Source organism: Cetorhinus maximus, chromosome 14 (genome assembly GCF_964194155.1).
Source record: "Cetorhinus maximus chromosome 14, sCetMax3.hap1.1, whole genome shotgun sequence".
Lineage (NCBI taxonomy): Eukaryota > Metazoa > Chordata > Chondrichthyes > Lamniformes > Cetorhinidae > Cetorhinus > Cetorhinus maximus.
The window spans coordinates 112,243,652-112,255,765 of record NC_135892.1 but is presented as its reverse complement, the minus strand read 5'-3'; the positions used below and the strand labels follow the sequence as shown (position 1 = coordinate 112,255,765).

Here is a 12,114-nt window from a genome sequence, read left to right as displayed (position 1 = left end):
CAGACGGACTCGAAACGTTAACTCTGTTTCTCTCTCCACCGATGCTGCTAGACCTGCTGAGTTTCTCCAGCATTTTCTGTTTTTGTTTCAGATTTCCAGCATCTGCAGTATTTTGCTTTTACCACCACCTGGAAGTTCCTTTCCAAGTCACTCACCACCCTGACTTAGAAATATATCACCATTTCTTCACTGTCGCTGGGTCAAAATCCTGGAACTCCCTTCCTAACAGCACTTTGAGTGTACCTACACCACATGGACTGCAGCGGTTCAAGAAGGCAGCTCATCACCACCTTCTCAAGGGGCAATTAGGGATGGGCAATAAATGCTGGCCTAGCCAGCGAAGCCCACATCCCGTGAATGAATTAAAAAAAAAATGAATCCACCAAGTTCAGACCTTGTCTTACCTGGTCTAATCTGCACAACCTGGGTTTCATACTCCTGACCTTCCAAAATCCCACTTCAGTGGACACAACTAGTGGTTTAAATGGCCAGCTACCTCCGCAAATCGCGCATGGGTGAACCCTGGTCTGATTCCAGTCCCGCCCCTGCAACTTTGGGAAATGCCGGGTTTGGGGGTAGGACTTAGAATTTTCATCCATTTCTGGGACTTTCACCATGACGGAGAGCCTTTCCATTGTAACGAAAATCTGGGCCTAAATGTTTGCTCCCAGATTCAGGTGGGGGAACATATGAACAAAAGAACATACAAATTAGGAGCAGGAGTAGGCTACTTGGCCCCCCCAGCCCCCTCTGAGCCTGCTCCACTATTCAGTAAGATCATGGCTGATCTGAATGTAACCTTGACTCCACATTCCCACCTACTCCTGATAACCTTTCACCTCCTTGCATATAACAAATCTATCTACCTCTGCCTTAAATATATTCTGCAATCTGTGGTACCCAGTTCCAGCTATCCATTTTTACATTTTAATACATTTCCTGAACCCCTTGATTAAATTCCAGTCTGTAACTCACTGCCATTAATGTATTATTCTGCACATAAACCATTTGAATCCATCTGTGCGGTTATTGCGGCCTATTAATTTTCTGATATCCATTTGTAGTAATTTGATGGTAGGATTTGTGCCCGAATATCAATGGGCCAAGTTTTGGAAATTGGTATTTATAAGGGAAGTAAAAACAGGCTACTGAGACATGATTTGTTGATTTGCCTCAATGAAAATAAGGATTCATTTACAAATTGTCAGAAATCTCAGGCGATTTCTGTTTACTCATGCGGAACCTTAAATTTTTATGCATCTTTTATTTTTTAAATTCGGCATTTTAAGCTCTTCCAAATGTGTACTGTTGGAAGGCAAAGGGCTGGGACTTGTGTAATTTGCTCTATTAAATGTTATTCTTATGGACAATTCTGAGTGACGAGCTAAGGGCAGTTGTTCACCAAGATTGGAAAGGGGTAGAAGGGGGAAATGAGATTAAGCAAGGAGATGTAATTTGGCTTTGCCAAATTTGGGTTTTCAATGGTTCCAATGCTGGATGCTATTCTTGCGAACACCATCATGGTAATTGAGCTTGCTGTCTCTGACTTCAGAAAAGGACAGATGCCCTTTTTGAGATTGGAAAGCTTAAGAATAATTTTTTCCCCCCTTATTATTAATAATAAAACAGCAGCGATGGACTGAAACCGAAAGAATCATCATTACTGACTTGGAAGGAGTGACTGTGATGAAAGAATGATTGCAGCCCAGTTTGGGAAATGCAGTGGGCTGGTTTGCATTATCCTCTTTGCAGCTCACATCTTCTTTTCATTATGATCTGGTTGACCGAATTGCCTTTCTGCCAGCCTTTGGTTTTCACTCCACCTGAGCACAAGGGCCCCGTGTGCCATGGCAGCTGAATCAACAGCTTATCCCCGCTCAAACTGCGGCCCATGGATAATCAGGGGATGTAGCTACCCTCTACTTTTATTCCGAAGAAAATGCTTGTAGATTACTTTATCTGTTTTCCATTAAGCCATGATGTAACTGTTTTCATACTTCGTTTTTTGCTTCATCCTTTAATTTTTTTTTACCTCAGATTACTTTAGAATTGAGTCACCTCCCATCGGTGCAATTAGATATCAGTGTTCCATTTATTTACTTAACTATGTTACTTGTTACTTGATAGAGTGGGGAAGGTAAAGTCTGAAACAGATTTTGACGCTCATGAGGGAGTTATCATATTTAAACATTTGCTTAATGCACTTTTGATTGCAACCATTTGGAATAGTTTGTCAATCAAAGACACTCAGCGCTATTAAAGGGAACCAGATACAGACTGCCTGGAAGATATTTAATGCAATCCTCATTGTGTTCTTCATACATAGCAGTTCAATGTGAAGCCATTGCATGTCTCATATGAAAGCCTGTCATCCAGATGAAGCTTTGCTAACCATCTGATTCCGGCAGGATGATTCCTCTTACTCTTTGTTTTGTCAGTCTGCTCCTACTTGGCCCTGAGCTGAGCTCATGACCGCATATCCACTCCATTGCCAGGACTGCCTGTCTCCCCTTCTGCAATGATGCCCATCTCCACCCCTGCCTTAAATCATCTGCTGACACACTCATTCATGACCAAATCACTTGCAGGCTGAAGCAGTCCAACATTTTCTTGGCGGCCTTCCCAACCTCCATAAATGTGAGCTCACCTAAAACTCTGCTGTCAGCATCCTAAGTCACACCAAACCCTCTCGCTCATCGCCCCTGTTCTTCCTGACCTATATTGGCTCCCAGTCTGCAACACCTCAAATTTAAAACTCTAATTGTTGTGTTCAACTGGTCTCACCCCTCCCTATCTCTGTAACCCCCCCTCCCAGCCCCACAGTCCTCCGAGACCTCTGCTCTCCTTCAATTCTGGGCTCTTGCTCATTCCAAATTTTTGTCGCTCCACCATTGGTGGTCATGCTTTCAGATTCCTGGGTCCCAAGCTCTGGAATTCCCTCCCTAAGCTTCTCCATCTCTCTCTCTATGTCTCTCTCCTCCATTAGGTTGCTCCTTAAAACTTACTTTGGCCCGAGCTTTTGGTCATCTGTCCTAATATCTCCATGTCTGTCTCGGTGTTCAATTTTGTCCAATAATGCTCCAGTGAAATGCTCTGAAGCTCCAAGGGTTCCATGAGCAAGCTGAACTAGGGTTCAGAGGTAAAGCGGATGGAGGAAGATGCATGGGGCAGGGGTGGGGTGGGTGTGGGGGAAAGGGGTTGGGACACTGTCCATTTCTGCTTGACCTAACCCCACTTGACCCCACAAAAAATGTTCCAGGCTGCTATGAGGAATGTTCCAGTGAACACTAACTCTAACAATGTAGAGTAAGACAACAAATGCTCTGATTGAGAATTGAAATGACAGAGGGACTTCCTGTTAAATGAGAGTTTATTTTTCTCATTTCCTGCTGGTGTTATTAACAAGGGACCATAGGTGTTGCTTTGCAGGGACATGCTTCATTTTGATTTAAAAAAAAACATTTTTATACCAACAATGATGTCAAGCTGATACCCTTGGCTATGTTTTTGCATTTATAGAGCTGGCACCACCTACAAAGTGGCAGTTTCCGGAATGTTTGAAGGTGGAGAAAGTTTGCCGCTTCTCGGGGAAGAGCAGACAACCCTTTCTGATGCGCCATTGGAGGTGCCTCTGGCACCGTCAGGTAACGATTGTACTGATTGATCAGTGATTTAACATAATGCTTCTCTCCAAAGCAGTGACATATTAAGCACTGGTGCTAACAGGAATATAAGGAGGTCATTCAGCTGCTTAAATCTGATTTAGACGACTTGTTGCATCTAGAGACACATGATGCAGACAAAGCACATGCTTACGTCTGCTTTCCATAGCTTGTTTTTCCAGGAACAGGTCATTAGCCTGAAGCTATAGCTTGAGGGGCTTCACTCAGCAAGAAGCATGGCTACCAGCATTCTCACCCACTCTTACCGCCTGACAGAGGCACATCGGAAGGATTTACAGGTTGATAATCAACCTGTTTGGCTGTGTTATGAACACACCTTCTGTGGCCATTAAGTTCTGGAGTGGGACATGAAACTGGAGCTTCTGGCTCAGTGAGAGGGAAGCTACCCACTGTGCCACAAGATCTCCTTCCCAGGAACCTGATCTGCCATAAAATTATATCTTGACTGATCTGTATCTTAACTCTATTAGTTCCGTAACTCTTAATACCCATACCTAACAAAAATCTATCAATATCAGCTTTAAAATTTGCTACTGACCTCACCTCAAAAGCTTTCACTCATTTAACATTGGAATATTTTCAATACTTTCTGTAAATAGGTCATGGAGAATGTTGGAGTTTGTTATTGTGGCAGTTGCTCCTCGCTCTCCAGATGTCTGTTGTAGCTAAAAAAAGATGTGAAAACAATTAAAAAATTGATCCCTATTCATACATTCTCAATCCTCAATTTTTCCTCCCATCTCTCCCAAAGGCAATCCAGGGCTTTGGTTCCACTAATCACTGCCCAACCACTTATTTTGCCAGCCTAGATAATTTGGTGGGAATTTTAGTGCCCATCCACACCCCTCCCCCCCCCACTGGAATGGGGGCTGGGGGGTTGCAGTTAAAATGCAACCAAGTGACTTACCCCATTTGATCTTCCTCTGGGGTCCTGATCCTGATGGACACCTGCGAAAAGACAATGTTGTCCTGCTTTACATATGCAAAATCAGATTCCAGTGACATCTCCGGGACCTGAATGCAATCTTAACCCTAGATTCGCACGGGCACACCCAGATTCTCCGTCAGGGAAAGCCTGTCATGAACAGGAGTTAGAATGAGTTTCCAGGAAGGAGAATTTTTTTCTAAAAAACAATCTATTTCCTAATGGGCCACGATAGGTGGAGACGATAATCAAAACTCCTCCCTCCCCCTAAATTACCACCCCGATCTGAGATCAGCTGATTCAGATCAACAGCCATTAGAATCTGGTGGACTCCTGAGTCCATTTAGTTACCAAGAGGAATTAATTAATTGACGTTGGATGTAATATAAATGAGTACTGATTCCAATCATTTCATGGTGTCAGCTGTGGCTCAGTTCATAGCACCCTCGCCTTTGAATCAGAGGGTTGTGGGTTGATGTCCCACTCCTGGAAAACCAAGAACTGTGATTGTACTCGAAAGAATTGCAATCTGTGACTGTTGGTAACTCGAAAGAGTTTCCCTTGGAAAAGGATCTCTGAGGTTGGGGGAGGGAAGGGTCAAGTCCCACTCATTTCAGATTCTGAACTGAATATTTGGATAATGAACAGGAGCTGAGGTGTTGTACAGCAAAATGACAAGGAGAGTCATGTCTGGGTTGTTTTTGCTGCCTCCTGGTGGCTAGCTACAGTGAGCGTTGGTGATGGCCTGGGAGATGGCCAAACGCTAGGGCTCTCAGCAATGGCCATCAGGCCAGCTGGACCTTGATATACCATTAGAGAGTGCTGCTGTCATCTTTGGTACTGCCTGTGGGGAGTTCCTGAGGGCTGTCAGTGTAAAGTTGAATTGTCACTAATGACAGCTAAGTAATAAGGCTAGGACATGGTGAGTGTGTATGAAATTGAGTTCCCACAGACTAGGGTATATATTATGATCTCTTGTGAACATTTAATACACTCATATGAATCTCCTCTCTGCACTGTGTTAACGCAGATGTGAATCCTTGTTCAGAGCAGAATTTCTGGCCAAGTGTATTAAGCAGGCACCCCAGGACATTTTTCACAACACTGTCATGAAGAAAATAAATTATGTTAAATTTAATATATTTAATTCTGTGAGTAAGCAGAGACCTCAGACTGCTAAAGTGACAATGGGACAGTTGCAAAATTAATTGCCTCTAACTGTCAAAGTCAGATGAGACTATTATATTCAACCATATCATACTAACTGTGAGACTCTTAGAAAATATTACACATATTTCATAGGCATAACATTGTGATATTGCATGTCAGAATTATTTTCCTTGGGTAACATTGCCCATTGCAGTTCTAAACTACAACATAGAACAGCAGATAACATGTGTCACTTTGCCACATCAGTAAACCAAGAGAAGATTCACAGAGGCCAACAACCTAAATCACACTTGCAGCAGTAGACTGAGCGAATGTTCACAGCACAAATATTTCATGCTGTAATGCCGTTATATTTTGGACAGGAGAAGGTAGTTTGTCATTCAGCTACTTAAGCATTTAAACCTTCCATTAGTTTCCTTGCCATGGATCTGGAACTACTTGTCTTGCACTGAAATTTAATGAAATGCAAACATTCTAATTAAAAGGAAACCAAACCACTTAGGACATTTTGCTTTTATTATTGGAAGGCTTTCTTTAAAAATGGCCAATGCTGGGGCTTACTGGTGAAGGCTTTGTAACATAAGGATAATAGACTCATTTGAATGTAGGTCTTGGAGTTTCCACTCAGAAAAGTAGAACGTTCGATCTTTGGAGCAGTGAACTTTCCCCGACTACATTCTTCTCTGACTTACTTATATTCAAGCATTAACCTGTTTATTTTAAATGAACTGACATAACACAAAGAGAAATGTAAGATGAGTGTACTAAGTGTTCATGTGGGAAATTTGCAAGTTTGATCATATACTGTCACAGAGTTTACCACTGTAGCTATTTTTCCAGTTCTCTGTATACATTGTAAGATGTCTTTTGTTGCTTCAAAGTATAAACTTGTTCTTTATTTTCCAGTCATGATCATGCACAGTATATATATCGCACATGGATCAGCAACTCTAATTAATACTTATTTCTTCCCTTGTGATGCCATAAAATATTACTTTTTGATGTTCATTTACAAGAGGACCTCCCCCACTCCCACTCCCTTTTAATTTTACAGCTAGCACTGTGTACTCGCTTACCGCATTTCGCCCATTGAAAGCAGGAGTCATACATGAGCGTGGAAGAAACATATTAAAATACAGAGTGGATGTTTCTGAAACTTACCAAGAAGAGTACATATTAGGCCAAAGGCCAGCAATCATTGCATGTCATGTAGCCAGCGATTGCGTGGATTGTCATGAAACCTGCAAAAAAAAACAAAAGTGTTGTTGGAACAGACGCAAGCAAACTACAAATTTAAATAAACATTATTTTCAAACCTCCTCTGTGTATTGTGGTCTTTGGCGTTTGTGCAATACAATCTTTTGCATTTTCTTCCCATGTGTTGGAGCTTTCTGCCTCTAAAGGGAGTTGTTTCAAATTTCAGTTCATTTAGGCGAATAATCGAGATTGAGAAACTTGGATGCTGTTTTTAGTTTGTAATGTGTGTTTTCGTTCTGAAATCATGAACATTTACATGTGATGATATTAACCTTCCTGTAGTTTGCTTTGCTAGAATTGAGTATGTGATTTGATGTACCATCATTTCCCTCTATTTTGGTGTTCTTACAGCATTTGGTTTGGGATTGGACACAATAAATGTTTGGTATTGAATTTGAAAGATCTTCAAAAGCATTGGGTGACTTTAAGCAGGAGAGCCTTAAGGGGATAATATTCTATCTAAAGTAATAGCCCTTATCCAAAATGAACTGGCATGGAAGATGGAATTCCAAGGCCATTCATAGTTTAGTTGCTGTAATCAGGGAAGATAATATTGGGGAATTTTGGCAATTGATTTATACCAACAGTCCATTTCATTATATTGCATTATAATATGCTTGACATATTGGAATAATAGATAAATAACGTTCAAAATTACAAAATTTCGAATTCAAAAAGCTAAATTGAGTGTTAATTTTGGAATATATTATTTGTAGCTATGTGTTGGAGTTACCCTGTAAATATCTACCATTGTCCGGTGATGTAGCTTTAAAGGGGCACAATCTTCATTCAAAAAGTAGCCATTAAAATTTATTTTCTGACTGTTTAAAAACATGTGACACAAATGTGTGAACCGCAACAAAATATGTCATTGTGTCATTCATGCATTGTGTGGCAAAAGTGGTATAAAGCTCTGCTCCCTCCTCAAACCAAAAAAGCTTTGGTCAACCTATTGTCATGAAGCCACTGCACCTTTTAACTCTGGTTTCATTCCCAAACTCTATAGAGGTTACTTAAGGTTAGTTGCAAAGGTGAGCATTACAGTGAAGTCTCGCTATATTTACTTCTGTTGCTTAGCCATATTCTAATGCAAATTTTCTTTTATGTTTTGTTGATTATGTCTCATTGTCAAATAACTGAACCAGAATGTGCTGCTTAACATATACAAATTTCTTTCTTAAAACGTAGGCTAAAAGTTTGCATCAAAAATTTGTTCCTTGAGGTAACTGTTTTCCACTGTGACAGGGCTGCAATGTACCACCAAGGCAGCTGCTGACATCGTGCTGCTTGTGGATGGATCATGGAGTATTGGGCGACTTAACTTCCGCCAGATCAGAAGCTTCATTGCCAAGCTGGTTCAAGTCTTCGATATCGGTCCAAGAAGAGTACAGTTTGGTAAGCTTTCCCAGTTAGCTGTCAATCTGTCAATTTGCCTCCCCATCTCCCTCCCCGCTCTTCCCCTCCCCTACCAAATTGACAAAAAAAACCCACAACTCACTGCCCTTTCTGAATGTTCAGGTCTGGCCCAGTATAGCGGAGATCCAAGGACTGAGTGGAACCTGAACCAGTACAAGGACAAGGAAAGTTTACTGGATGCTGTAGCTGCTTTACCTTACAAAGGCGGCAACACCCTAACAGGTAAGCTGTTTTATACTGCGTATCCGGATGATCTTTTAGGAACACAGGGATGGGAGTAGGCCATTAAGCCCCTTGAATCTGTTCTGCTTTTCAGTTGGAGCATAGCTGATCTGTAGCTTAACTCCATCTACCTGCACTAGTTCAATAAGTCTTAATTAATACTCATACTTAGCATCTAACCTCAGTTTTGAAGTTTTCAACTGACTCTCCCGCCCCCTTCAATGTCCACAGCTTTTTGAGGGGAAAGAGTTACACATTTCCAATATAATTTGTGTGAAAAAATGCTTTCTGACTTTACTCCTTAAATGGCCTAGATCGAATTTTAAGGTTATGCCCCTTGTTCCAAACTCCCCCCACCGAAGGAAATAGTTTCTCTCTATCAACCCTATCAACTTCTCTAAATGCCTCAGTTAGATCATCCTTAATCTTCTATCGTCAAGGGAATACAAGCCAAGTGTGTGCAACCCATCCTCATAATACCAGAACTGAAAGGTTTAAATTATTCTGTTGAATTGGCATCTGTTTCCCCTCCATGTCCAAAATATCCTCCGGGGGCTAGTGCTGAGAACTGAATGCAGGACTCTAAATAGGTTCTAGTTGAAGCTTTCTTTACTTACTACATAATTTATTAACATAACCCTTTCATATTCCATTGGCCATTCCCCAAAGTTTCTAAAAATTAAAGAAATGACAAACATTTATCATGATTTCTCCAGATTTAGGAAATTGATATTGGGTTTTATAGATGGCAGCCTTTAACATAAATGAAAGGTAGCAACTCTTAAATGTTTAACTAAATTTCGATGTTCGGGAGTACAAAATCAGTGGAGATTTCCTTTCACCTCTTACCTTCTATAGGAAACCTTATAATAAATTTGATTGAAATTAAACAGTGATGTTTATTTTTCTTTGAGGATTGAAAATTCACATGTGGGAGAGCATGAGCTAATTGAGTCTCTCTCCATTGAAGTAAACGGAAATAGAAACCTGCCCAATATTGTTTTGTATGGGAATTTTGTTCCCATCTTCTTTCAATGGAGTTTAAGCAGATCTTTCAATGGAAAGAAAACATTTGGGATTATTGTTCATGAACTGATTTCTCATGTTGGTGGAGAGCCTTAGAGTTGGGAACAGTGATCACTCCATCCGGACATGAATCCCCCACTGGCTGTCAATGTAATATTCAGAGACTATATTCTAACCTACAGTCATAGGGATTGAACCCTTCACCTCATAACTCAGGGGTGAAAATACTACTCCTTAGTCAATGCCTTCAACCAATTACCATCATAAATTTATTTCTCAGAGGATTTTCCCTCAATTATTGATGCAAGTTGCCCTTCCTTGTTTGTCTCAGGCATGGCTCTCAGCTACATATTGCAAAACAATTTCAAGCCTGATGCAGGTGCTCGGCCGAATGCACGCAAGATTGGTGTCCTCGTCACCGATGGCAAGTCACAAGATGATGTTGGCCTTCCCTCAGAGACTCTGAAAAACATCGGAGTGGAGCTCTATGCTGTTGGTAAGTTGACATGGTGAGAAATGGAGGGTCCTCTAGAACCTGGACAGGGGAGACAAAAGTATGCAGGGGATTGAAAGTAAGCTGGGCAGAGCAGGCTGTGTGACAGGCTGCCCAATTTCTGAATTTGACCAATCAGTGCAATATCATTATCACACGTCTAAATTAACATTGTGTCCCTAAAGTATACTCCTGAATCAGTTGAGTTTTTATGACAATCTGACACCTTAACTGATAGTAGTTTTTATTTCCATATTTTTTAGAAAACTAAATTCAAACTCTGAAACTGCTTTGGTGGGATTTAAACTCGCATTCTCTACATTGCTAGTCCAGTAACATAACTGTTACATTACCGTATGCATCTAAGTTAGTACTAGTGGTATTAATTCATAACAAAAATACTTTGCAATGGGGGTGATTTACAAATTTTGTGATTTATAGCAAAATCATATTTATATAACTTTAGATATGCAATTCTTCTCTGAATACTGAGCAGCAGAAAACATCCCTCAATATTCGTAACCTCTCAGGCATTTCATTGAATTGAGGATGGGGAAGATGTTAAATCCACAACAGGAGCTTTTGTTTTTATTAATACAGCTAAAAAAAAAATGTCTGAGTGATCTTTTCTTTGGTGGGAGGGTGTTGCCGGTGGGGTGAGGTGCAGGCTGGTACATACTTAGGATGAAGTGTGAGAAAAGTGACAGGAGGTGACCGGGAAGATTGATAGAAGACTTTTGAAGGTGGGGAAAGTGATTGGAAGAGAATTCCAGAGCACTGGGGCCGGTTAAGGGATATTACATGGAGAGCACCAGAACCAAAAGATGGAAGGACAAAAGCTGGATTGAAGAAATTTTAGGTGAGGAAAGAGGATAGAAAAATTTGAGGACAGAATGGATGGTTTTTGAAGTCATCGTGCTGTATCTCTCTTGTGTACTGATTGTTGTCCATCCTGATGTTCTTTCTTAGGTATTAAGAATGCTGATGAAGCTGAATTGAAAATGATTGCGACTTATCCAGATAGCACCCATATGTACAACGTGGCTGATTTTGCCCTGCTTTCTGAAATTGTTGATGACCTCACCACGAACCTCTGTAACAGTGTGAAGGGACAAGGTATGAAATATCTTTTGATATTTGATTTTAATAAGCACTGTGCAGAGAATTATACATTGAAGGAGCCTATTTGGCCTGCTGTGCCAGTGCTAGATTTTTGAGAGAGCTGTCTAGTTAATCCCACTGCTCTGCTCTTTCCCCACAGCCCTGCAGTCCTTCAAGTTCTCAAGTACTTATCCAATTCCCTTTAGATTCAGGAGTCAAAATGGAGCAATGGAGTGATGAGCTGCTACCTATTATTGGCGCCTTTATAATGACAAAACTTTATTCTGTGTACTTTCTTGCCGTTTTAAGTGCAGCAATGTTTGTCCTGGCCTTCCCCTTTAGAGCCACATAGAAAAAAAGATAGTTTGCGCGCACATAATGCTTCTACCAAATTCCTTTGTGCACTGTTTTAGCAAAATTTAGGAGGATTGAGGAAGTCAAGTCCTTGCAAGACAGCATTAGTGGTGAACTAGATGTGGAAGCCCCACTTGATGTTGAAATAAAAAGCGAACCCAAACATGCCATGAGAGGAGGAGGCTGGAGCAATCTAACTTCATTCTTTGGCCCTTTTTTCCCAATGGCGAGCAAAAAAACCTTGAATTTATAAAGCACCTTTCACAGCCTCGGAATGTCCAAAAGCTTTTTGCAATTAATGAAAAAATGCTTTTGAAGTATAGATACGGTGTAACATAACAAACTGGCAGACACATTATGCACTGTGAGCTCCTAAAAACAGCATTGTGAAAATGACCATGGCCAAATGACCATGTTGGCTGAGGGCTAAATATTAGCCAGGATACTGGTGATAACCCCCATGTTCA

General features: G+C 40.9%; 1 protein-coding gene across 3 annotated transcripts in view; it reads left to right on the top strand.

Annotated features, from left to right (window-relative positions):
• The window catches only part of col12a1a (collagen, type XII, alpha 1a), a 273,614-nt gene that overhangs the window by 72,043 nt on the left and 189,457 nt on the right, over window positions 1-12,114 (top strand). For 2 of the 3 annotated variants that reach the window (XM_078557491.1, XM_078557492.1), the window contains exons 16-20: window positions 3,520-3,644; window positions 8,281-8,430; window positions 8,554-8,673; window positions 10,031-10,195; window positions 11,162-11,308. In XM_078557491.1, coding sequence (XP_078413617.1) covers window positions 3,520-3,644; window positions 8,281-8,430; window positions 8,554-8,673; window positions 10,031-10,195; window positions 11,162-11,308 — 707 coding nt within the window. The remainder of the gene's footprint in view (window positions 1-3,519; window positions 3,645-8,280; window positions 8,431-8,553; window positions 8,674-10,030; window positions 10,196-11,161; window positions 11,309-12,114) is intronic. The other variant, XM_078557493.1, reaches the window with a different exon arrangement.